This window comes from Empidonax traillii, unplaced genomic scaffold (assembly GCF_003031625.1).
Source record: "Empidonax traillii isolate 1590-97213 ecotype Southwest subspecies unplaced genomic scaffold, ASM303162v1 scaffold172:size1107868, whole genome shotgun sequence".
NCBI classification, from domain to species: domain Eukaryota; kingdom Metazoa; phylum Chordata; class Aves; order Passeriformes; family Tyrannidae; genus Empidonax; species Empidonax traillii.
In genome coordinates this window covers 768192-795353 of record NW_020955365.1, presented here as the reverse complement: position 1 = coordinate 795353, position 27162 = coordinate 768192, and the positions used below count along the sequence as shown (strand labels likewise).

The window sequence follows — 27162 nt, the reverse complement described above, 5'->3', positions numbered from 1 at the left end:
AAGAACCAACAGTTGTTGTTTTGCCACATGGCTAATAGCACTTGTTTGACCAACAGAATCATCAAAAGTTCTCATTAGGTACAGTTAGGTTGTATTATATATTAAACGTTTCATATGTTTCTCACTCTGACATTTTTAATGTTTCTGAGGGATATGATAGTTGGATACCCTGACTTGCAGGACCTGTAAATGAATCTGTGCACACCTCTTGAATCCAAAGAATAAATCAGAAACAGTTGTAAGAAATGATACATCTATTGATATATCATGTGTGACATGGTAACAAATTAAGAGATATTGTACATTTGAAGAGGGGGGAAGGCAGGTAAGCACAGCACAAACATTCCAGCATTAGAAATAATTTTTCTTTCAATGAAGAACAAAGTCAGTCTAAAAACAGGAAAAAAAATTATTTCATCTTCAGAGTGAGTGCTTCCCACAGTTTTGAAGTTCATGAACTCAGATGATGGTTCAACTACAAACAGGTGCATGCAGTGAAGACTGCTGGAACATCACTGAAAGATAAGCAAGGTAGACTGACTGCTGGTGTATCTCACAGTACCGTTCCGTCTGTTGTTTACTCTGTATCTAACCCTACAGTGCTACTAACATGCCCACGTTTTCTATCTTTTTGGGAACAAAATGCTTATTTAACCTATTATCACTGATGCCTGAGCTGGTAGAAGATTTGAGATCTAAACAAAGTAGCTACGTCAAGTGTTATCAGCATTTATGAATTCTCAGATGCAAGACATTAAGAGATGTCAACATCACTGATTCACTGACTAAGTTTAGTTGACACCCTCCACTTAAGCTGTGCAAATTCTCTTCAGCAAAAACCTCTGAGGCCACCTGAGCAAGTGGTCACTGAAAAGTGACCGAATTTTGTTTACACTAACTGCAAGTTGTGGGTAGTCCTACAACAACTTCAGCAAAAGTTTGAATGTTTCTTCTGAAGTCTTATTTCTTTAATCAGAGATGGCCCTTGATGAATCCTCAGTCTTCCTAAGTTTGTCTTGTCATTTAAGTTTTATTTTCTTTCAGACTTTTTTCCCTATTTCCCAGGCGTTGAAAGCTGAGTTGGAATTTATCAAGCACTTTGCTTTTGCCATTCCTAGATGGGTCACATTCCTTCCACACAATGGATGTACCAATACTTCCCACTTGTTGCTTTGCTACCAAGTAGGTCCTGAAATGAGAAATGCAGAGAAGTCAATAAGGTTTATGCATAGTATACACCATACTACTTGTATCAAGAATAAAAATAATAATTAAAAAAAAGGCAATTTATATTTTAAAATATCCATTGTTGCACTAAACTATTCAGTTGTGGGATTAAAAGCACCACAGGAAAAAAATGGCATTTGGAGACTATGCATTAAGACTAAGGGTTCCTTTTACACAGAAATAGTAGGAGAAACATGGACAAAGACATGCACAAAGCATGTTAATTTCTTGGTCATACATGTAACAGTTTACTATTTATCCCCATCTCTAACACAAGGTGCTAGGAGGAATAACGCTCGCTAAGTCAAGGAACTGGAGCAAAAGGCAAAGCCACACTGCAGGAACAACTGTGTATCAAGTTATATTGTTTGGTAGAAGAGCAAAGCAATTAAACATGAAAGAGTTGAGCTTTTTTATTGCTGGATTTAAAAAGTGCAACAATGGACTCTAAGGTCTGAGAGTGCTATGCTCTAATAAAGCAAGTGAAATGGTGATTCACATGACAAACAGTACCTAGGCTACTGAATTTCAAAGAAAAGAAAACAAGTATCACTTTAAGGATAAAAATCTCTGGCTTTACAGCCAGAACCAGCAAGTCTGTGACATGTAAACCAGTTTGCAGTTATAGAAATCTCTTTTGAACACACATGTTTTCATTCTAATTTGACCATTTCACTCACAGTTAAGTAATCAATTGACTGGGAAAAACAGGAAGACTTGCTTAGCACCTTACAATTGACTATACCTATAATTCTGAAAGGTATCAAAAACACTAAGAACAGGACAGTTCTTAAGTAAATATGTTTTGTAGAAATAATTTCCCAGTCCATTTCAGAGGATTCAGACAAAGTTTAGAAAGCTTTTAATATGTTAACATTAAGAAGTACCAGTTTCCAACCAGCATTCAAGTTTAATTCACACTAGCACCTTTCACTCAAATCAAAACAAAGCAAATGTTTGTGTACTACTACTATTCACACAAGGAAACTTAAGATGGACTAAATCAATTGACTGCAACCACACGAACACATTCTGCACATGCAGATGTTAAGCTTTGTAAGAGTTCATGTAGGTGTACTTTCTCGTTGGTAGAAAAAAACATGAGCTACCATCTTTTCAGTTCGGCGTACATTAAAGCAGCTTAGCAAAATAATGGTCTACATGCAATGCACGGTTAAGATCTATCAGACTAACGGCATAGGTACCACCATAGCATATCGCCAAACTATTTTATCACAGACTTATCCAAAATCTCCCCCAATACCCTTCAACAAAAATCCCCGGACTGTGAACTTGTTCATTGCTCCTCTCCACGGACTACTGCTCAAATTACTGGAGAAGTCGCATTGCACTCAGTAACATTGGCTCAAATAGCAGATTTCTATTAGGTAATTGTAAACAACATACTCAGCCTTGTTTTAATATATGTTTATTCACAGTCCATTTTGCAGTAGGTATCCTGCACTGGTGTGCACATTATAAAAATATGACATATCTGTTAAAACCATTGTACCTACTATAAACTTTCCTGTTAAAATTGTTTTGCCATGTTCTGTGCTTCAGCATTTTAAGTGGCCACAACCAATACATACCACAGTAGATATGAACAAAAAACTGCTCAGATCTTTCCCCAGAAGCCTTACTATACACAGACAGGAACTACTTAGATACACAGAACACAAATACACATACCTGGTTCCTTTTGTCCCGCACACTTCAAAAGGTGGTTTATTTAAGGCTGCAAGTCTGTAGCTCAAAATTATTTATTTCCAAGATCCTGGTGGCATCTGCATCACAATGTCTATGCCTCCCTCTGCCTTCTTCAAGTCAACTTCTTACAATCCAGTGATATAGCTGCAAGCTTGTTCAAGAATATCTTGCAGTTCGTGGATAAAGAACATATCAAGAACACAATGGTAGTTCATTGTGAAAGAAGAGGTCTCCTGTCACTCCTGGAATGGTCAGTATGCTTTACTCCAATTGTAGCACTCATTCCAGCTTTCCGCATGAAACAGTTATTCTAAGTGAACTGTATCCATTTTGTCAAAGTATCTGCACATCCAATCGTATGCCAGAGTATTCCACATTTAAAAGTTCAGCTGTGGCAGTATCCGTGTTTCAAAGAATTCAGATATCCAGAGGCAGTGAATCATGCTGCTTCTTTGATTTTTCAAATATATTCCACAGACTTCCAATAACAGACAGGTGGAAAATAGCATAATAAATCAGCATAATAAATCCAGGTAAATGAAGCAATTTGCAGAAATGAGGAAATCCGAAATCTTATGTTGTACCAGAAGAGTAGAAATTCACTTGTACTACGGAAATGACTACTACAGCATGTGTCATCTACAGCAGGTATCACACGTGGAGAATTATTTGGCTAATGACATGTAGGTCTTCCTTGTAGAACACAGAGCTAAGATACTGCAGCAAATTTGCAGAACTTTTGAACAAACATATGTTGGTGTGGGATAGCCTTCAGGCTTGCAGAAGCATCCAAACACAGGTTAGCAGTGATAACTCTAGTGTAGCCAAAGCCTTAAAGAGCAGCAAGAAAATATGACTGGAAGTGCTTAAAGAATACTGTGGCAGTGAATAAAGGCAGTGAGACCAAGTAAAATTACTTGGGGTCTGAAAAGGAAGCTGTAACATGAGACAGGAAGACAAAGGCATAAACTGAGGACAGGATCATGACTGAACAGCAGGAGAAAGAGACATAAGTAGCTGCAATTACAAGAAGACGAAGGCCAGGCAAGAAAGTTACAATCAAGGGAAGTCATTAAAGACAAGAGGATATTAGGAAAGAATTTATTAAACACTGAAGATAAGGAAATTAGAAAGTTAAGCAAAACACTAAAAGGAGGAATAAAATAATTCAAAGGATATAACAGGCAACTTAGTGAAGCTGAGATCTACAGTTGTGGCCAACCAAAGTATCAGCCAGACATCAAGACACGGATAGAAATTAAGTACTACCTTCAAGCACTTGGAAATGCGATGAGAATACTAGACATATAGACTTAGTCTACATTTTAAAATGCTTTAAAGTTTAATACCACTGGATCTTTTTCCAAAAGTTTTACATGTTTAGTATCCACTAAAAGACAGATTAAAAGCTCCAGTGTCACAAACAAAACAAGCAGGTGCTTTACAAGCTTACCTCAGTCAGCTAGCTCAGTCAGTTTAGCTAAACCTTAGCCTTCAGCAAACCCTGGAATCCTCACTGTTCTTCCTGAAAAGACTTTGCTAATGCATGAGCAACCCAACTCAGAAGATTATTTTTTTTTTGGCAGTTCTCTTAGTATCAGCATACCTTGGTTCTGATTCACAGTTTCCCCTGTTAATGCAGTTCTGAATTTAATAAACCAAGACTAGCCACTTCATAACAGCTTCAGCACATAAGCAGACAGAATCTGAAAGATCCAACACCTCACCCTCGATCTAGGCTATGACTAGATGAATGTTTCCCTTAATGAATGTCTTTGGTACCAACACAATGCAAGAGGCCTTGTGATATATGCAAGACAAGATGCTGTTCCAGGAATTTACCTTTCTGCAAGCAGGACAAAGTCCATTCTCATCAGTGCGAATACGATGCCAACAGAAACGACAAATTTGGTAGCCACAGGTGCAAGGGAAGAAATTGATGTCATCAATTTCCAGAGGCTCCATGCAAAGAGGGCATTCCACAGGGTCTTCCTTAGCATCAGGGCTGCGAGACATCTTTATATGTTCGCAGAGCAGCAAAAGTTTATAATAACTTAATAGACCAAGAAGGTCAGCACTTGAAAGTCTGCAAGAGGAAAAAAAAAAGAAAAAAGTATTATTAATACTGTTGACAACTTTTCTCTTGTACCTTTCAATATTTCAGTTCTTCAAGTCCTCATTTTCTTCCTTCATTTCCTGAACTCAATCATTTGAGTATGTTTCTATTCTGTCAGTTTAAGGATGCAGCACAGGAAAGTTACTTTCAGACTCAAAACAAGGCACTTGGAGTCACCACTGAGATATTCAATCGATTTGGGCATTTTCTTCTTTCTTTTTTCATTTAAGTACCACCACAAAGTGAAAGTATCTAATCTCAGCAAGCTGTCTCTATCTGCTGCATGAGACATGCATGTAGACGGGGCAGAATTAAAGGACAAAAGTAGAATTTTTAGATGAACCACTGGAAGACAAACAAAAGGAAAAAAGACACAAAAATGAAAAATCCACTGAAAAAGACTGAAAAGATGGGACTAGAACTGATAGATGGGTGGTCATACTAGCTGTAATGAACTACATCACTTTTGTAGAAATAAGTGAGCTCTAAAGATTTTTTAAATCCTAAATTATTTTTGCAATCACATTTTCCCCAGAAAATCAGTAATTTAATTATGATTTAACCACACATATACAATCTGGAGTCCCCCTCTATTTTCCCAGAGAGTTTTCTGTTTCATTACTAACCACAAGCTAGTAGATTGTATAGTATCTAATCTTTCTCCAGGCTTTTAGGAAGAAGTCCAGAAAACAATTCTCACATCCACCTACTTGAAGAATGATATTTAATTCTGTCATTGGAATCAAGATGACAATGTTTTGAGATCAAACCCTTGCTCACAGTTTTCAGTATGGTGTGATGTCAGCCTTACATAGCTTTGGTTTCATACTTCAACCACCCCCCAAAAAAAGAAAAAATCACCAACCAGTACTGTTTGGATCCTCCTCACCCCAAACCATACTTCCTTGCACAAAGTCTACCTTATAAAGCCCAAGAGGTTACAGCTTGAGCTGGAACCTCCCACCTTACAGGATAGGATCCGTTTAGCATCAGTCTGCAATGCCTGTCCCTGTCCTGCACACCTATTCAGGAACTGAAATTCCTCTGCAAGCAACCAGGAGAGAACCCTGAAGAGGAACCACACACACGCACACAACCCAAGCACCATCCAGACACACAGCAGAGGGTATATAGCTTTGTTTGGGAATGGTCGCATTGTCAGTAGGTTAACCTGTAATCACAGGCTGATACCAGAAGTTCAGACTAACTACAACTTCCACGAGTTTGGTAAGGAGCATATCATCTAAGCACAAAGTACAGGTCTGGTACACAAATACCACTGCCTGAGAGAGAAAAAGTTCCACTGGATGACCATTTAAGAATAAGGATGACAGAATGGCTTTTAGATATTGTAAGCATAATTTCTCTATATGACATGCACTAGCAACAATGTTGTCCTCTTTTTGACTTTCACAATGATTAAAATCAAAAAGTTAAATCTCCACAATAATACAGTATCTTTTACTTCATTATCTATGCTTTCATTCGTGCTATATTCACAATCACTTTGACAGTCTCAAAATCAGGTTCTGGAACTTTACCAGTGTTTTCTACAGGGGACACTAGCAGAATCTGACCTGAAGGAAGGAAAGGATTAGTTTGTTTGAGAGCTTTGTCTTGTTTTTAAGTAGACATCCCCACTGGCAGAAGAGTGGGAGGGACCCTTAAAAGGCCACAGAACTTTATTTAATTGCTTATTATGCAGATAATACACATTTTTACAGCAGCCCGTAAACATTTCCTGTAAACTTTTCACACTTGTATGGCAGCAAAACCATTACAATATGAAAGTGACTTTAAACCAAAGCATAGATGAACTCCACAGGTTTTCTTCAGTTTAGATTTGGATCTGACTTTGTCACTGATGTGCCAGCAACAGTAAGCAGACAGCATGTTCCCTTCTCCTGCATACTCATTCCGTCACATGCTCAGTAGCTCTGAGCCTACCAAAACACAGAAGTAAAGCTATACTAGTACTACTGAAACTGTAATTAAAAGCACCGTTTTGAAGAAACTTCCACCACCACAGTGAAGTTACTTAACTTAGGAAGTTACTATTTGGAATCTCCACTAGGAAATGTCATCAGATGATGTGGGGAAAAAAGCATGCTATACTAGCTAGTGCCTCTGGGACAGGCAGACAAACTCTAACAAAACTGCAACACAATTAACATTTATGAGCTGTTTAAGTTAACACTAAGACTTCAGCAGCTGTTAGCAATAATGTCAATGGCTTGCTTCAGTCAGCAAATGGCCCGTTATGCTACAACAAGGAGTAAGGAGAAGCTGTGTGCCATGTTTCTTGAAACTAAGAGGAAATATTTATTTACTTGGTCACAGACCATTCAGGCATCCCATTTAGAGATTCGCCAGTGAAGTGTGTCTCTATTTCAGAAGGGTTTACACACCAGGGTCTGTGTCTGAAATCTGCATCAGAACACTGTTTGTTTTTTTTCCAAACCAGAATAACGTGCATCGTAAGGCATCATTAAAGCATTCTGCATATAGTGTGTGCACTACCAAGAAACACAGAGAAACTAGTCAGCTCTAAGGCTATTCCAAACAATTCCAGAATAATGTCACAGGAAAAATAATGCAGCAATAGCAAAAAAACAAAAGGCAGTATTACATGCTGTGTTTAATCCAGAGTATCTGGCCTTCTGGATCAAGTTCAAAGAGATTAAATTAATGGCATCTCAGGAGAAGAAAAGGAGGAAGGTTGCACACATGTACACATGATATACAAGCAGCTATAATTTGTCCATACACTTTCCAAAACTCCAACAACTGGAGTAAAACATGGCTCCAACAGTTCCACATCCTGTTTACAGGAGACTATGCCAAAACATTCACACAGGGATGGAGCAGAGGTGGACAATGTCCAGCAGCGTGTTTCAGATGTACTGATTTTCTAACAGGTAATAATCAAATGACAGAAATACTCAGTTGGGAGCTTTATCCCTTTTACTAGATCAACAAGTTAGCTCTTTTCCAAAAACAGGCAACATGAAAAAAAAAAGGATATTTTATTAACTTTTGTAAGTACTTATTTAGTGGATGACAGCTGTGTCTAATCTGCTTCATCAATTAACTGTTTCTCTTGATGAAATCCTACAAATTTTGCAATCATGAAAAAGTGATCCTATTCTTTGAGGGTACTCATCTAAACACAATTTTACTTCTAATAAAGATAGTGATTTCAGTCCATTTAGGATGCAGATATTTGTTCCCTTCCCTTTTGCACTCAAGGTGAAGAAGTTTAACTTCCAGCAGTTCATCTTTCCTATTTAAATTTAAAAGGGTCATAAAAAAAAAAGGCAGGGGAAAAAAACTAGCTTGCTATTCATTCTTTTTTCCCCCAAGTATACCAATTTGAGACTTGACACACACTCCTCCTGTTCTCTCCACAGCAGACACCGGAGTATATTCATTTGTAAGCATTTTAGTAAACACATCCCTTAAAGTTCTCCTCCAGGAGGGCAGCTAGCTCCAGGGAACACAGACACATTCTCCCCCTCACACAATGGACTGAATCCAGCCTTGCTACTTGCTTTAAGATAATAAAAGCAACACAGACAAAAGTCCTCAAAATCTAGTCATGAAAAACCTCAATAAGGACTCACATCCCAGAAAAATATTTGGAGACTTTGAAGGAAAAAACCCAGACATGCGTTAGCTAATGTTTCACTTAAGTTCAAACATACCTGACACTTGAAGTGAAACAGGTCGGAGTCTATGCACTGAACCTTTAGTAAAGGCTCATTAAACTTACGCAAACAGAAACTCATACGTTTTTTCATGGCCTTGTATCTCTTGAAACTCGTCAGCCACAAGAAGTCTCAAAAACATGGCACAGATGCTTGCCTACCTAATGCTACTAGAAGGGCAGCCCCTCCCACGAGACCCCTGCTCTCCCTCTGCTGAAGGATCAGTTCTCTTTCTACACTTCACCTCTGTGTTGATCCCACATACAAGCTGGAGGCAGAAAGACAAGCAGACTACAAGCAGCAGCTACAATGGGTTATCCCTTCCTTGAATCAGGGAAGCATCAGCAGCTCTGTCAGCGCAGCAATCTCCCTTGGGCCAGCATCGGGCCACAGCGGCCTGAGGCCCATTTGGACTACCACCTCCACTAGAGACCACTGAAAGGACAAAAACATCCATCTTCTTCAGACTCTGAAAGTAAAAAAGGTTATCACTGCATTGCAGTGACCACTGGAAGGTGTACACTAAAACCTTTCATAGGCAGACTGCAGAGAAAAGTCCATTTTTACTGTTTTAAGCACACAGAACCGAGGGAGATTTGGTGAGTTAAGTCATCCAGGGCCCCACAGAGAATCCATAGGCTCAAAGTTCCCATATGCACACCCCAAATGATGGATGATATCTAGTGGTAGACATAAGACTAGATATTTTAATGAAGTCATCCACACAATTCAGAAGAAATCTGGTAAAATTCCACAGGCCATGTTGTTTGATGTGATACCTTGTGCTTGCCTGTCATTTTTTTGAGACTTACACAAGAAGAGTGTAGGGCTCAAATAACATCAAAATACAGTTGTATTTTACAATCACCTGGTTACCAACACTGAGACAGGAGACAGCACAAGTGCTGAAAAGGGGCTATGCTTTTCTAAGTTTTATGGCTCTGCTACTGACTGAGAACAAAGACACTTCAGTAGCAAGCAAGCAGGCTCTTGAATTCATCCAAGTTAATTTTCATTTCAGACCAACGGAAAGGTCACTTCCTACTTCTTTTTCCTGACTGTGCTGAACATTTAAAGCAAACTGTAGTACTAATTGCAAAATCCTGCCCAGAAACTGCAGAGTCCATTTTCTCCCATGTCCTCTTTCTGGAATAATGTTTATTATTCTGTCTGTAGTCTGCAGCTACATTTTGATCACAGTACAAACAGCATCTAAGAAAAGTTAAGACACAGACAAAGTCCCAAATGTTTGGAAAGTATGACCAGGAATCAGGCAGTCATCTCATTATTTCTAAAACCAGTGTTACGCTGACTAGGATTATCCCCAAGTTATTTAGCTCAGAGGTCAACACTGAAGCCTCTAGACACTCTCCCCTTTATGCCTCCCTGTAGGTGCTTAGGGAGCACTCATAGCCTCAGACTTTGAATTCTGCCAACATAAGCAGTTGTACCATCACTTGAACCAACGAGACCAAAATGAAAATATCCTTGCAGGGTCATATTTTACCTAAATCAGTCCTCCACCTAGTTCATCACACAGCCATACAGAAGCTTGCACTAGTATTGTTAAAACACAGAAACAAGCACCTAGGGGTAGCAACTGCTCAAGCAGCATATTCAGCAACAGTGCAAAAAATCAGGCAAAGAAATCACTGAAGAACCATCTACCTAATGATCTCAAGGCAGATTACGAAATTAGTTAGATGTCACCTGCTAAAGGGAACTTACCATTCTTTATAAACCTACTGTGAACATACTATTTCAAGACAGTTATGTGGCAAAAAAGAAGTTACGTACCACAGATGCTTTCTTTCATTTAAACTGAACCAAGAATAGGTTGTTGTGTTTACAACAGTATTGAACTGTTACAATACTCAGAACATTAATGCATACACGGCTACACATACTATCAGTGACAAATGCCAAGTAACATTATTTACACAAATACCTTAGTTTCTTACAAGTCATGATCAGAAGAAGATGTTAAATTTTATTTAGAAATAAAAAAGGCCAAATAAGATTCTGACAAATTCATCCACAAGCACATAAAGCTCTGGACACAATTATCCAAGACAACACCTAGCATCTATGTCAACTCACCCAGTGAAATTAAAAGCACAATATTTGGACAATCTGTAATTGTCCAAATTCATTTCCCACATTCATTCACATTTAATTCTAGGATTCCTTACTTTCTCTTTCTGCATATCCCCATTTCATTTTTGTACCTACAGCACCACTACATATAGACAAAATAGGTCTAAAGCATTTGGATAAGGAATTAGAAGTGGGCTATACAATTAATAGTTTAAATATTTTAAAAGCCTGTGTCACACACAGAGACCATCTAACATTGGTATACATATTCCAGCATGGTTATTTCCTCTGGACACAAGCAGGAGATGCTCAAGCAACAAGTGAAACACAATAGCTATACTGAACAGATTTGTATACAGTAAATTATGTATCACAAATCATTGTCAAAGATGTTGTAAAGTTCCATCTGAACTATTCTGAATTCCCTAAATCTCTCATTACTTAGAAAAAGGCTACTACTTAATTTCTTGTACTTTTTCTTCAGAGCATCTGCTACCAGTCACTGTCAGAAACGTGATACAGATAGACCAGCTTGCCAACCATGCAGCAACCACAGGTGGTTATTAAACAGGCTATTTGTGGAATGGAGTGTCTTTATTCTGTTCACACAGCTCTCTAGCACAAACACTTATTCTGCAGTTGGAGTGTCTACACATCAGCGTACCATAGTTCAATTTTTCCATAATGCTGTGCTCTATTTAGTCCTTAGTAAGGTGACATATACTCAAACACACATTTCATTTGTCCTCCTTGTAATTCCGTACAGCACTGTGAGCACTGGAAAACTCCTATTCTTTCCACATCCTAGGGTACCAGTTTTCTCTGTGTTTAAAGACCAGCATATTGATACAGCTGTAGAAGACTCATATATTAACAGAACCAACAGCAGGCAGTTGGAACAGTACTTTGCAGAAACAAAGTGTCTTGTAAAAGGTGGTTTAAGAGATTAAAAGCTTTGTTAATGCATATATATGCAGTAATTTGTTTGCAATATAGCAATATCCAATTGTAAAAGTAACCACTATCAAAGTGTATTCAGCAGAACACCCCAGCAGACAGATTTTTAACGACAACTCAGCAGGTTAACACTGTTCAGCCAAAGGTCCTATGGCGAGGCACAGAGGCCAGGTGAGTGATGGCACCTCAATTTCATCGACCTGCACTTCCTTCTGTTTCACAGATGTTTTCAAGCCTTCCAGTGCTTTTACCTCTTCAGATTAAAAACTCCGGACACAGATGTTTCATTGGTGCTATCCCAAGTAAATTTGGGAAAACTAGCTGGAACAGTTTAAACTTCAACTTCCTATGTTGGAACCCTCTGAGACATGACTTTGTGCTACTGAAGCATCTCACTTACCTATGAATTTCTTATCCTTCTGCTGCTCTTTACTCACTATTACTTAAAATACCCAATTTTAAGACAAACTGCAAGCCAGCCCTCCCCTCAATTTAAACTGACTGCAAGTTTTCATCTATAAAGTAATTTTTTCTATTGATAATTACTATAAATGTTAATCTACAACTAAACAAACTCTGTTGTTTGCTTATTTAAACTAATTCAGCAGACAGACTGCATTACCCATACTTCAGCTGTTGCTTTTTCAGTATGTAATAACTCTGATTTTTGAGGGTTTGTCTTCTAATCCAAAGCCACTGCTACATTTAATAACTTTTTTTTTTAAATCTACATGGAATTTTTTAATTAGCATAACATACAAAAGTCATATAAATTCTTAGATGTGCTTGTAAGGTAAGACAATATGTTCACAAGACCTGAAACCAATTTAGTTATCTAAATGTAGCACTGTTAACTGTAGTTTATATCTCTAAATCCTTTAAGATTTCAGTAGTACAAGATATCCTTATTTTCATTTCCTGAGGAAAAGAAAAAAAGCTTTTTCACCTTAAGAAAATCGGTTCCTGCAGTGAAAGCGAACACACCACTGAACTAGAAAATTAAACTGGCATGACCTGACTGTGCCTTTAAGAAAATCTGGTACAGCAGATAAACAGATTCCAGATTTTAGTTAGTGGACTCTACTAGTATAATGTAGAACTAAGTACTTGTATCAATCAAGGTGTATTGATTATATGTTGAATACTTATACACTTGCTGAATTGCTTTTGATGGGAGAGTTGAGCAAAACAAGCTCATTTTAAGAGACATTATCTACAGACCAATTTAAATCTTAAAAAAACCCCTAAATTCACAGTGCAAAAAACACACTGCCCAAGTCACTACATCAGTGATACCCTTCCCCTTTGCACCGCTGTTCAGGATATCCTCCTCCATTTCCCATGGCACAGCTCAGCTCTCTGTCTCCTCGGTAGGCCTCTCACCACCTCCCATTTTCATTGGTCTCCTGGTGCCATTCAGCCTATTCACATTTCCGTAGGATGCCTTCATTCAAAAGAGGAAAAAACTACCATTTGTTCCAGGCTTCCAGCTACCAGAGTTTTTATCAGTCCATTGCTTTCTTCAGGGAAGAAAAGAGGTGAGAACCTGCCAATTCTATAATGAAAGCTTCTTGTGCTAGTTTATATTAGATTGCATACTTAATAATAATAGCCAGTATTCTCAGATCCAATTAGAACAGCTCAGGTCGGAAGAGTTCCAGAGCCTTTTAAGATCAACAACCCAGAAATTCTCACACAGGGAAAAAAAAAAAAAAAAAAGAAAAATCACCTGACTTGAGGGTGCAAGACTGCCTTTGAATATAACCCATTCGCAATGTCCTGTTTGCAGTCATCACCTTCTGGATAATTTTGCAGAAGGACTTAATGTTGACCTGTTGCTCTAGCTGCATCAGTTCATGTACACAATACTACAACTCGTCTGATCTGAAAGGATGCCTGAAGAACAAGAGTCATGCCATCACTGAAGTACAATCTGGCACAGAGCACCATCAATGCAATATGCTTCGAAAGAAGTCTATGGCTTTTTTTTTTTTAAACCTGCATTCAAGGACAGCTCAGCTTTGACATTATAAACACCCCTCATTTTCATGGTGCAGCACAGACAAGACCACTACAGCATCTTTAGAAGTCCTAGCCTGCCTATCCAGCTGTACTCACTAGTTTAAACAGTTGTATTATCCAGTACAAAATCCCTGTAAGCAGTTTTCTTATTAATTCATGGATATTTGTTATCCAAATGAAAGAAAACCGATATTCAGTTAAACCTCCTGCAAACAGATCTCCAAAGATTTAATTATCTATTAGATAAATACCTTCCTCTACAGCAAAAGGATTATCTGTTATTTGTCCCTGAAGAAGCAGTAACAGAAACAGTATCACAAAAACTATTAAAAATGCAGCACTTCTGCTCTTAAGGGAATCGTATCCAGTAGTTAACATACACACTTCTGAAATTATCTTGGGAATACTTCTAAAAGTTACAACTGCTTGGGGGCAGGGAGGAAAAAAGCACAGAAAAGGGGCATAAAAGCTGATCGCACCAAAGAGATGCACATTCTTATTTGTAGCACCATGCCTTATAAAGACACACACACACATTCCTTTACCCACTTAAAATTACAAAAATGACTTGTAGAAAACTAGATATAAAATGCAAGTCTGCATGATCACAGATTGTGGCTTCTCTTCTCAACTTGCTGAGTGTCTCAGAAACCCTCCAAATTCCTTAACTCCCCTTATGAAGTGCTGAGTTGTCACTGCAATATTAAGTTATAACAAACCAGGAAAGTGTAGCAGTCATATGTTAGTATTATCAACAAACTCTCACACAACACACATGGCAAGCAGTAAATTTTCTATTAATGCATAACTGGGGGGATTGACCACCCCACATGCCTTGCCTCTAGCCAAGAGACCCCTTGAACATTGTTCTTAATTTCAGACTGTTTGAGATGCTTTTCTTGAACAGAAAGAGTATAAATCAATGCACGTGGTAACCTTTTTTCCATGTTACCAAGACATGAATAAAACTAAGAACTATTCACTCTGAAGCTTAGTAACACAGCTGACTACACTTCCAGACCTAGGGTATGGGAGATCCAGTCAGGGTAACAACTCCTGAGTTCCCTTCCATAGCATCCTTGAAATTAGGAAAGCAAACTAAGACACCAGAAAATCTGAGCAAGAACAAATTTTAAGTAATTCCCAAAGCTCTTTATTTATGTTTAAAATAACCTTGAAAAAATGGATAATAAACTACTTAATATTTATTTGTTTTCTCCCCACTTTCTCAATTAAGATGTTTTTATAAGGCTTCAACTCATGCAAGTTGTCCAACATTTTCAAATAACTTGACCTTTACAGAGCAACAGAGCTATTATGCTCTTTTTAAGTAATTTTAAGCAGCAAACATGAACATAGTATCAGCCTAATCACTGATTTCTTAGCAACAACGGTATTAAGTCTCCCATGTTTTTCCATAATCCATGAAAGAAAACATACTTTTTAGTTGGGTTGGAAGGGGAGAGAAGCACCAAAATAAGTTTAAGACTGAGAAATCTGCACAGAGAAAGCAAGCCTTATACAGCTCATCTGTAGGTTCTGGATGAGCAGCAATTCCAGCTTGAGTGCTTCTGCTAATCACGAAATAATGCAAAGCATTGAATAAAAGAAGAATAAAACTCTTTGTCCAAGTCCATGCACTCCTCAGTGCTCACAATTCCATCTTGAAACTCACTGGCAGCTGATGGCAGAGATCAGAGGACTGGCATGAAGTATGCTCTATGACACACCGATTGATAAGTCAACAGCCACAGAGTACTAGATTGAAAAATGCCATCTTATTCTTACACTAGCAAAACACAAACTACTACTTCATCACTTCCCTGGTCAGAAACTTGGAAGCACCTATGCCACTGACTCCCCTCGGTTCTAGTAGCTTGTACTTGAACTCTAACATTAAGTTACTAAAAAAAAAAAAAAAAAAAATCTTCATTTCACTCTGAAATTTTGTGTTTGCTTTACAAAGAAACCAAATTATCATCTGATTCCCCAGACTGTAGCTTTATACCTCACAACTCAAAGTGTCCTACCAGATGACATGAACCAGTGAAGCCTTCACAGGACTTTTTCATAAGAATTGTGCTAATCAGAATGGTTGGAATGGTACAGACACAGTATCAGCCAGAAGCATGTCTCTCTCCCAAAAGTTTCTACAGTCCTTAAAAGAAAAAAACCATTAAGGGAAAAGCAGCCTGATATACATTCTTTACAGAGTCAGAAAACAGAGATACCTCTTCTCCAGAGCTGCAACTGCTCCCCTGTAAATCTATCAGGAACCACACGTTTCTCTCTCAGGGCAGAAGTTTCCACACTTAGGTCAGCCCTATGAGCAGGAACATCAGCAGGTGGCTACTAAATAGCCCTCTGGGCTTTAACTGAAGAAGACGGTGAGAGAATACAAAAGTAGTGATCGTATGATCAAAACCCAACAGCTAAATCACCATACAAGCTATTCTTGAAAAGGTCAAGAATGAAGCAGAGATAGAAAGAATAAAATTAAAAAACTAATAAATCAGTTTATATTTCTGGAGCCAGAGATGCAGCGTAGGAGCAATACTGTCAGCTGCTGTCATTACTACAACTACTGAGTACAAGAAAAACTGCTGGACCAATAACAGCTCTGACAGACTTTGTGCTTTACTCTATCAGCTTTTTTGCACTGCACTACTTAAAATATTTCCAAGTCTGAATATTTTGTATTTTGTCTTTTAATGACTCTGATTACATATGACCTGACCAAATCAACATGAAGAGCTTTTTTTTTTTTTTTTTTTAAATCAGGTAACTCAGCAATAATTTCTCTTCATGTACCTCACATTTTTTTGAATACGCTGTGGTCTACAGCTCACTTAGAAAAGAAAGAAAGGAGAGGGAGGGGAAAAAAAAAAAAAAAAATCAAACAGATCCCCTGACCGTGTTCCTGACTCAGCACATGAAGAACAAAGCCAGAATTTTCTCTTTAGGAGCATCAAGTGAAAGTTAATGAAGTTGCATTTTGAATTTTCAAGAAAAATACAGTTTGGGAAACAGTGACAACCAGAAACCAGTTACAAAAAGCTGACATGTGAACTGCCATCCTCAGTCACTAAATATTACAAAAAATCTTTATTATTATATTAACCAGTAGTCTAGAACTGGGATTTCTTGCCTCCATTTATTAGAATTGTAGAAACCCCAATGTATTAGTACATATGGCCTGAAAAACTGGCTCTGTACCTGCACATTCATTCTTTACCCAATAATTTTTCAATACAAGTTCTACTTACTACATATAAGGAGTGCAAATTTATAAAATCAAACATAATTAATGTCTGATCAGAAAATTTTGAAACACACTTCACTGAGGTAAAGAATAAATCTCTTCCCAAACATTTGATGCAAGAGAGCTATAAATTCTACTTTGTATTTATTTTAAAGCCATTTTGCTTAAGAGTTTGACTGGGTTTGCCTCTACAAGTAAGTTTGTAAGTTATCTGCAAGTTGACTTTTACAGAGTCTGGTCAGTGACACATGTTGATAAGGCAGCTGTGGAGGAGCCCAGTTTTTCCCCTGCTGAGCCTGTACTTCAAAACTTCTGCTATTGAGTTTGCACGGATGCTTTTTGACAGGTAGCTGCAATAGCAGATTTTTAAAAGCAAGAATTGATAGTTAAACTGTTTTAGAAGGAACTGGACATACTAGTTTAATGAAAGGAAAAGTTTTGCTCGGAAGTGTTAAGATATCCCAGAGAAATTAAGCAGATTCAATTTCTTTGCCTCTCCCTCTCGATGAGTTAACAGAGTAGGAGGTACACTGGTACTTTCAGTACTGCACTTAATTTCAGCTGCCAGCCAGGTTATTCACCATCCAAAGCAGCATCCACTCATAAAGAATGAAACATATACCATTCTCCAGGTGTGAACAAATACTGTAAAGCCTGTAGCTTTTAAGATTTAATCTGTAGTCAAGTCCGATGACCACGCTGGAGTTAGCAGGCAGTCAAAGAAAAAAATATCCAACTGCTCATAGAAAAGTCACCAACCATCAATAATTTTTTGATGGAAGTCACAGATCATGAGGACCAGAAAAACCTTTTCTCCTTAAATTTCAAAAAAGCTTTCAATAGGGTTCTGCTGAGCTCTCTAAAGAAACTAAGCTGCCATCAGTAGTGTCAGTCCTCTCATGGATTAAGAATTGATTTTTAAAACTTGGCAACAAAAGAAGGAACAACAGTCAACCATAGGAGCTCCAAACAATTCTGACATCGCAGATGTAAGTAATTCTATTTATTAACAATCTTAAAAAGAAAGCAAGGAGGAAGTGGACAAAAGTTACTACACCAAAGGACTTAAATTTGAGACCAGCACAGAAATCCAAAGGATCTCATGAGATTGAAGAGTGATAAAACATTATGAAATATACTGTTGCTAAATGCCAAATGATGCAATCAAGAAAAAACTTATAAATGGGCACAATGATGTGCCAATCTACCAAGCAATTTTAAGGAACAATATCTCTGAGCTGTTGTAAGTATCCCCTGCAAAATCAGCTCAGTTATCAGTCACAGTCAAAAGCCAAAGTGAATACAAGAAAGTATTAGTAAAAAAAAAAAAAAAAAAAAAAAAAAAAAAAAAAAAAAAAAAAAAAAAAAAAAAAAAAAAAAAAAAAAAAAAAAAAAAAAAAAAAAAAAAAAAAAAAAAAAAAAAAAAAAAAAAAAAAAAAAAAAAAAAAAAACACACACACAAAGCACAAAAAAAAAAAAATCACCGTAGAAGTCTACAGAGTGTCTCCTTTACTCAGAACAACTCTGCTTTCCTCTCACCATATGCAGAAAGAACTAGTAAGTACAGAAAAATTAACAAGAATTACAAAATGCATCTAAGGAACAAAACTGACCCACTAGAAAAAAAAAGGTACTCTGGGCACCACAAATACAATGAAAGAAACAAATAGAATATTTATATATTCACCTTTTTATATGTTGCATTTTATATACATATACACATACATATTAATGTATAAAAATAGAACAGTGTCTAATTAAACCTTGAAACTCCTTGCTATCAAAGGCTGCAGATGACAATTTAAACAATTTTAAAATAATCAGACAAGGTGACCAGGGTGGAAGATGCAGTTTAAAGTGAGCAGATCAAACACTATTAAACAAAAACATACTGCCAAGGAAGTGGCTGGGTTACAGGATCACAGAATATCCTGAGTTAGGAGGGACCCATCAGGATCACTGAGTCCAGCTCCTGGCCCTGCACACGACACCCCAAGAATCACACCGTGTGCCTGAGAACATTGTATAAACACTTCTTGAACTCAGACAGGCTTGGCGCTGTGATCGTTTCCCTGGGGAGCCTGTTTCAGCGCTCAACCACCCTCTGGGTGAAAAACCTTTGCCCGGTACCTAACCTAAACCTCCCATGACTCAGTTTGATTCCATTGAGATAATTCCTGGGCTGGAGAAGTTCAGAGACTTTGGGACTGCTATCAAAAAGCATTCTAGGAAGTATCACTATGATCACCCTGTTCTTAGTGTATTCCCTAGAGCAGCTGCTGCTAGTCACTAACCACAGCAAGATATTGAGATAATTTCTTTCTGATCCACTACACCTGGCTTACACATATGGTATTGGTCTAATATATTATGAAGTGCCACACTTTTAGAAATAGAAAAGGAAGTGGAAATGAACAATTAATACGCACTACTGATTTTGAGTGAATTTGGACACAGGATTCCTTCCACATCTTTTTAATTCTCCTATCCCCAGAGTTGACTTCAGCCTTTTTTTAAATATACTTTTACAACTACAACTTGACAGAGCAATTATAAGCACAAGCAGTTATTTACCTAGTATCTGATAAACACATGAAAATGAAAGAAATGCATCACAGAGGAAAGACAGGGAGAGTACAGACTTCCATGTCTAACCTAAATCAACAAGAGTTCTCCCTCCATAACTTCATTCGAAGTCCTGAAGCTGGTTACCAGAAGTTAGCCAGGCAGCAGATACACGCACCTGCTCTTTACAGAAGTACATCAGGAAGTTATGTTGAACTGTCAAATATTTCCCCATTCTGATCAACAAAACCTATAAGAAGTTAATTTAACATTACAAACTGTTGAATATGCCAGGTAACCACACTTATCCTACATGTGCAGAATTGCAGCCGCACCAGTTTTATTTTCACACTTCAGGTACTACCTGAAGTCTCCAGGATTCACTTCTGTCTAGAGATACAAGTCTACAGCAAAAAGCATTTCTTTGTCCAGAGATACCAGATATTATGATGGAGGAACATTTATTCATGGCACTAAGATACTGTCCATAAGCATGCTTTTCTAGACTATCAAAAATTTGAGGAAGATATTACTTAGATACTTGTGAAGTGGGAGTACAGAGTTGTTTCTATAGTATTATTTGAACACTACACAAAAAAGTTATAACCCAGTTCCTAAAGTTCAGCATTCACAGATACTAACTTATCTACTGTGTCACTTGGAACAAGCTGTTTGAAACCATACTACTTTTGGTTTGTTTACTTGGTATTATTAACAAAACTTTGTTTCTTGGGACAGCAATAACTTAAATAACCACATCCAAGCACCTCCATCTCCTAAAGTGCTACAACTTAATACATAATCTGTAGTGATAGCTGCAAACATTTGAAAAAAAAAAAAAAAAAAGAAGCAACACATCTACAGTCAGTAGATTACACAGCCTCTGCCCAGTTAGGACTCTCCTCTAATGTTTTTTACAGTGGTGCTGTCCCTTCTCATTAGCAAATGGCTTTCAATAGCCATGAGTACAGTTTTAATCTAAAGAGCAACAGAAGTCAGTTCTGGAGAATAGTAACACTAAGATACACCAAGCTCAAGTTGCAAAGAACTGTAAGTACTGCTATGTGGGAAATGTGAAGGGAAACGAGAGGTCCCCATTTATCACCTGGTAGCAAACTTTAATCACATCAAGATTCCCAGTATGTGGAGAAAGATCATCCTCAATCATGTTCTGCTTGGACACTATTAGTTGGACAATATAATCAGGAGTTTGAATCCATGCACTTTCACTTCACTTTGCATAAACTTTCTGGGAAGAAAATTAGTTAATCATTTATTTGTTCAGATTAAGAGTTCAAGTCCACTTCTGCCAGTAATTTAGGACTGAACTTTACAGTAATGCTATATTTATGATAAGGTAAATAAAAGTCACGTCACAAGAGCCTGTATTCCAGTGATCCTTCGCATTAACTGCCAAAGTAAGCTTGTCCTCCCTTTATTCTGCCTCCAATATAAACCGAGAAGCCACCGAAAAGACTTTATAGGAGTTCTGCTGCAACGAGGAGGATGGCAGTAGTACAGAGTACATCCTGCAACCAGCATCAGTGAGCATAAACAATCATCACATGCAGTCTGAGCTGATTCAGAGAAAAGCCTTATCTCCTCAGGAAGGGCAAGCATCCCAAAGAGGTCAGTAGCACAATGAAGTTGTTCTTCACCTTTTCTGATGATGATCAACCTACAATACCAACTACCAGGAATGCGAGAAGTCTCTGCACAGACATTCACACACCAGCACACAAGCATCTACTCATCTTTACAAATCTGGTCATATAGAAGGAATTTGAGAAAAGCCTAAATCAGTTCCTGGGGAAGAAAAAGACACCAATCACAGCCCAGAGCCATGGCTCTAAGAATTAATTCTATGTCTTCCAAAACTCCTGATTTACAAGAAAATCCCACAGAGAAGTATCAACAAGGGAGGCCAGTGCACAAGAATTTTGCACTTAAGAGGCTGCAGTTAGCCCTTGCAGATAAATGGCTTCTTGCATCAAGGTGAGGTCTTCTCCTTGCCCTCCCACAAGGCACCTATGCAGTGAAAGAGCAAGACAATCTTGCAAGTCAGGCATATTACCCCAAGCTGCAAGCTGTTAGCACAGTTTCTTTTACGGAAGAATCACTCACTTCTAAACAAGGCCCATTTATGCTCAATCATTGCATCAGACACATAGGAGATGTCTAACATTACATGTACAAACCCTGCCTTGCAGAAGGGGAATTCAGAGGGTTGGTGCTAACAAAGCTGAGATGACTGTAGTAACACTGCCTCAGAAGAAAACACCATGAATTTTCCCCAAAATAGGACTACACAAGATTTCAAGAGCAAAGGAGGAAAAACACTGACTTGTAAGAACATAATATTATCTATGGACTAGGTTGCTATTGAAGCATTTAATGTTTGAAATCACAACAGAAATCTCATACCATTGTCAAGTACCATATGCCTTATATCCAGAGTCAACTTTCAGAATATACTAGCAAGTACGTTCCATTCCTGGAAAATCTGCAACTCAATCCTTAATTGTATTAGTGACAAATGAAAACAGACTTATGAGGATGAATGTTTAGAGCTCAGTAGTCTGAAAACACTCGTAAAATATTACTTACCTTTCTACAAAATAAGTGGAATGAGTTTGCCTTGTAGCCTTCTACAGAAGTTGAGATCCTTGCCTTTGCAAAAGGTAGTTTACTGTATTAAGGTTTCACATCATCTAAACTAGTATGATTAAAAGATTGTGGAAGCATCAAAAGACGACTGGGGAAAAAAAAAAACCTACACAAATCAACAAAAACTTTGTATGCCATCACGACTTCCCTGAAGAGCTATAAGTTTTCTCTGAAAATCCTTGGCTTGATTACCACTGCTCTTTTTCACACTATGGGGAGAAACACAAGAAGAAACAGCTGTCTAGCACGAGTAGCAGTGTAAGCATTTTTTTGTTTAGGGCCAGTCAGAGATGCCAGTGTCTCAAATCAGAAAGAGTTTTTCAGACTATCTATACTGGCTACACATTTCTCGATTCTCCTGGTCAATTACAAAAGCTGTTTATTTTGGTCTACTCCAATGTCAGACTCTGTGCGGATAGCACAGTGATAATCACTAAAATCCTCAGGGCTTAACAGTGCCAGAAGTTTCATGGTCCTCTCTAGATAAAAAGTCAGGAACAGAGATTGTAGAGAAGTCTCAAAGCAGTAGGTCAGGATTAAATACAGAAAGAACATCTTTGTTTCTTAATCAGTATGGCAGTCCATCACAAGCCTTTCAACATAACATTCCTTTCCTCTTTCAAGACACTGGTCACAAGAGAGGCCTCTACAGGCTCAGGGAGGCTCTCCTGGCATTTCTTCCAGAGAAGCTAAACCCATACATATCAAACCCATACATATATCAAAGCAGACCACCAAAAAATAAAGTTACAAGCTGCAAGGACTTCTTAAAAAAACCAAAAGTGTCAGGGGTTTTATTCTGAAAATCATTAGCATCAAACAGTGATAGATTCCAAACCTCACACTAAAAGCAGCTGTATAATCTATCACACACATCTGATCAGTAATTCCTGAATTCAGCTGAGTCAGGATCAAGAGGTATTTGCAGCTTTACTTTTCTTTATTCTTCCAGCAGCCCAGGCCAAGTACAGTAGCTTCTGAGGACAAAGTTGTTCAGCATGTCCAGACTCGTGTACAAGACCCGCGAGAAAAGACTCAGTGAGCATGGGAACATTTTTTTTCCCTTGGTGTGATCATGTATTTGAGATGTGTTGTTATTGACTCTTGCACTTTGGTTTTCGGAGTTCAGCCATTTCTGATTACTCTTCTGACAATGTCATTCTCTTTGCATTAAGACATTCCATTAGTAAGCTTTATGATATTTGTGTCTTGGACATAACTACAGCATTATTCATACATACTCTAAAGCTGACTCCCAAAAAACCAACTGACACTTACGGTTTAGAGAAAAATCTTTTGCAAATCCAATTTTAAAAGGGAAAACGGCTAACATACATAGATGTTATAAACAGTCTCATATTTCCCCTAATCATGGTATTTGAAAAATTAATATGCAAATAAACCTAAAGCAGCTCAGCAGTTGCATTCTGCAAGAAAAATAATCCACTCAGTCTGTTTTACTGTTCAGAATTTCTATGGCCTTGACATCAGGAGGCCAAGTAATAATGAATCAGACTGAAATACAAATGTGTGCTTTTTACACTGATGCTTACGGTGTGTACTGACTACAGGACAGACAGCACTAGCTGCAGCTGACATGCAATATGCTTTAGAAACACAGTTAAGCACAAAGCTTAATTTGATGAGAAGCAGTCTTCTGAAATTAGCCTTAAAACCACAGAAGTTCCATTTGAAATGTGTATGCATAAATAAAACAACAGGTCATATTGCACTGCTACTTTTGTGTGGGCTAGTGTGTGATTCTGAACCTATAATAGAAACTTTACAATATGGTTTAGTCCTTACCTGCAATGTGCTGAAAAGTAATTAAGCATTCTAAAGAGCAACCAGAAAACCCATATTATTGTTCCTACATCAGACTGGAATGGTTTCACTGTCCCTAATAGCAATTTTCACTTTCAAAGTAATGCTAAGTCACCACTTTGCATTAGACTTACTCTCTGAGTTATCAAAATATATTTCTCAATGTTTATGTAGTAAACAGCATAATTATAGAAGCATTTTTCCTGAGGACTTGGAGAGGGAGCAGGGGGCTGTTAGGTTATTCAGGGATATGGCACACAGGTTATCTACTTCCTGACAAGGCTACATATCCCAAGTTCTTTTAACATCCATCCACGTAAGGGCCATATCCACACAGTAATAAAGAGGGAGCAAAACAATCCGTACAGACCACAACAGCACATACAGTATCTTTGCTCCTCTGATTCAATAAAATTATGGATTTTCATCTGCTTTTTAAGAAGGAACATTTGTCTTTGAGAAGTAGGTTAGTGTTTTCTCCTTACCTACTGTAACAGAAAAGGCTTGTGATGAGTATTGTGCATGTAGATTGGTAAATCAGATATTACTAAGAGTTTATGTGTATAATGTAATGCACACAGAAAGATGCTGGTAGTTCAGACTGTCCATAAAGCATACCATGGCAATAGTTAGTTAACAATGAATAGTCAAGGTGAATAAACAGCACCTCGAGTTTTGTGGTGTTCTCCTCATTTTGTTTCCATTCTGTTTATTAAAACCTGGTTATATATGCACATCTCAACTACATAATTGTTCCCAAATTTACACTAGAACATCAGTTCAGATAAACTCCCAGCTCTCATCCAAAGAGCAAACCTTTGGAAAGGGAAGTATTCCTGCTACTGCTGGAACGTCAGCAACTCAATTCCCTGACTCTCTAGAAGGAAACACTCACTGGGTGGAGTAGGTAGAGAAGAAATCCGAAGTTACGAGTAACAGAAGTAACATCCTCTCCCAGTGGCAAGGACATGCTTCCCACTGCCCCATTCCTTAGGGTTACAGATTACAGCAGCTGCCAGGTTAACTGACTTCTCTGTAAGGCAAGAGCTCCAAGCTGACCACACACAGAACTCACATTATTTCTCCCCCAAGAAGTCTCAAGATAAAGAACTACTTTTCCGGTAACCATCTTTCAATAAAAACTCCAGTTTAGTTTTAGTTTTTCAGTTTTCATATGATAATAGTTTCTGTGAAAGACTGAAAATTGTTCTAAACACTTTTAAATGGGCATTTATAGCCACAGGGATTTTTAATTCCTTGAAACACATGGCTATGCATTATGATTAAGAATGTTAGAGCACATAGAATATTCCATCTAGGTTAGTTCATAGACAGCATATAAAATAGCACATCACTATGCAGAATTAGGGTTTTCAACACAAAGGCCCACGTCGCTTTGCTACACCTGAATGCAGAGATATCAATACGAAAGACAAAGCATGTGCCCACAGCAGGTTTCCTTAAATAGGACACAGATCAAGGACAGTCACAAGAGAATACAGGAGAGAGCACAGAGGGAAAGGAAACTTGTCTCCTAACACTGCACACCTCTGCAGAGCCCTGAGACTGCTAAAGATGAAGAAGCCACATCCTTGTGCCTTGCACCCACTCCTACACTCATCCTACTCTGAAGCAGGCACAAGGTCTGTAGGCAGAGATCGTATCTTTTATTAGACCAACATGTATAATGAACTTGTATACTGGTCTAACACAAGATACTATCTCTGTGTCCAACAAGATGCTACTTCTGCAGTCCTCACCTTGCATATGGGAACCCAATGACAAAATCTGACACTTTCAAAATTCAGTAATTACTGACTAAGTTATAAATAGGACCTTTATATATTCAGCACTTGATCCAAAGTTAGTGTCCCAAATTTTCATCACAACTAATGATAAGTTTGGTAAATTAATTTAAAAGTTGTTCTTAGGGTGTGCATAAGAATTAAAATTAATAGTAATTTACCTTGTTATTCCCAGTGAACAGCAAAAGGAGAAACATGGTCATTTGGAAAGTCTGTTGATTAACTACAGCATAGCTACACTTGGGGGTGGTGGAAGGGGTAGAAAAGGTCTGTAAGATACTCTTAGAACATACACATCACAAATTATCTGCTACAGCAAAGTCTTTTCAGACAAGGTGGAATGAGAAAAACAGAGCCTGCAGCATACTATAGGTAAGCAGTAAAATAAGCATCTTGCATCAGTTTAAAAGCGATCACAAAATCCCTGAAGTATCTATTATACAGTCATTGTACAGTGTCTGTAACAGGCAGCATTATCATTGCTGAACATCTCAACTACATCTGCTTCCTATTTAAACATTTTTTAAAATCTTGCATTTACTCTTTTCTAACAGATCAACAGGGCATATGTGGCAAAATTCATTACTCAGTTATGTAAATAATGCCAAGTATTCTAGACAGTACTGCAGCAGTACAGTGTTAGAATTTTTTAAAACTATGCACTTTGCACAGAAAAAAAAAATTAACTTACAAAAGCTTAAACAGAAAAAGATTTAAGAGTTTTTTGTTCTCCACAAGAGATACAGAATCTGCTTCTGAAATTTTATCAACAATTAGAAGGCATTTGGTCATTCAGAATTGTTCTGTTATACTAATTCTCTATAAAAGTACTATGATGTAGAATTGAATATATGGTATAAGTAGCCTTCCCTCTCTACCTTTCAAAAAAAAAAGTTTACTCAAGATAAATATTACACTTGTATTTTTAGATGGAGAAGGGCAGTATTATTTTCATTTGATTTTCAATATATCTAGCAACAGCCAAAATACAAATGTAATTTGCTGCTAAGTTATATAGGAGGGAAACTGAAACAACCCACAACTGAAATTGTACTGTTGTGTTCAACAGTTCTAAGAAAAAAAAGGGGGAAAAATTCATACACTTAGGTGAATATCTTGTCCTTCATCACTTCTGGTCTAAGAAAAGAATGCCAAAATTTTATTTGCAGAGTTCTACTTCTCCAGTAGTCACTGAATCCTTTA

At 37.7% G+C, this 27162-nt stretch overlaps 1 protein-coding gene across 7 annotated transcripts in view; it reads right to left on the bottom strand.

Moving 5' to 3' along the window:
* CNOT4 (CCR4-NOT transcription complex subunit 4) overlaps positions 1–27162 on the bottom strand; it is an 81025-nt gene that overhangs the window by 37486 nt on the left and 16377 nt on the right. For all 7 annotated transcript variants that reach the window (XM_027885785.1, XM_027885789.1, XM_027885787.1 and 4 more), the window contains exon 2: positions 4780–5023. In XM_027885785.1, the coding sequence (XP_027741586.1) occupies positions 4780–4953 (174 nt within the window). In that variant the 5' untranslated portion in view covers positions 4954–5023. The remainder of the gene's footprint in view (positions 1–4779; positions 5024–27162) is intronic.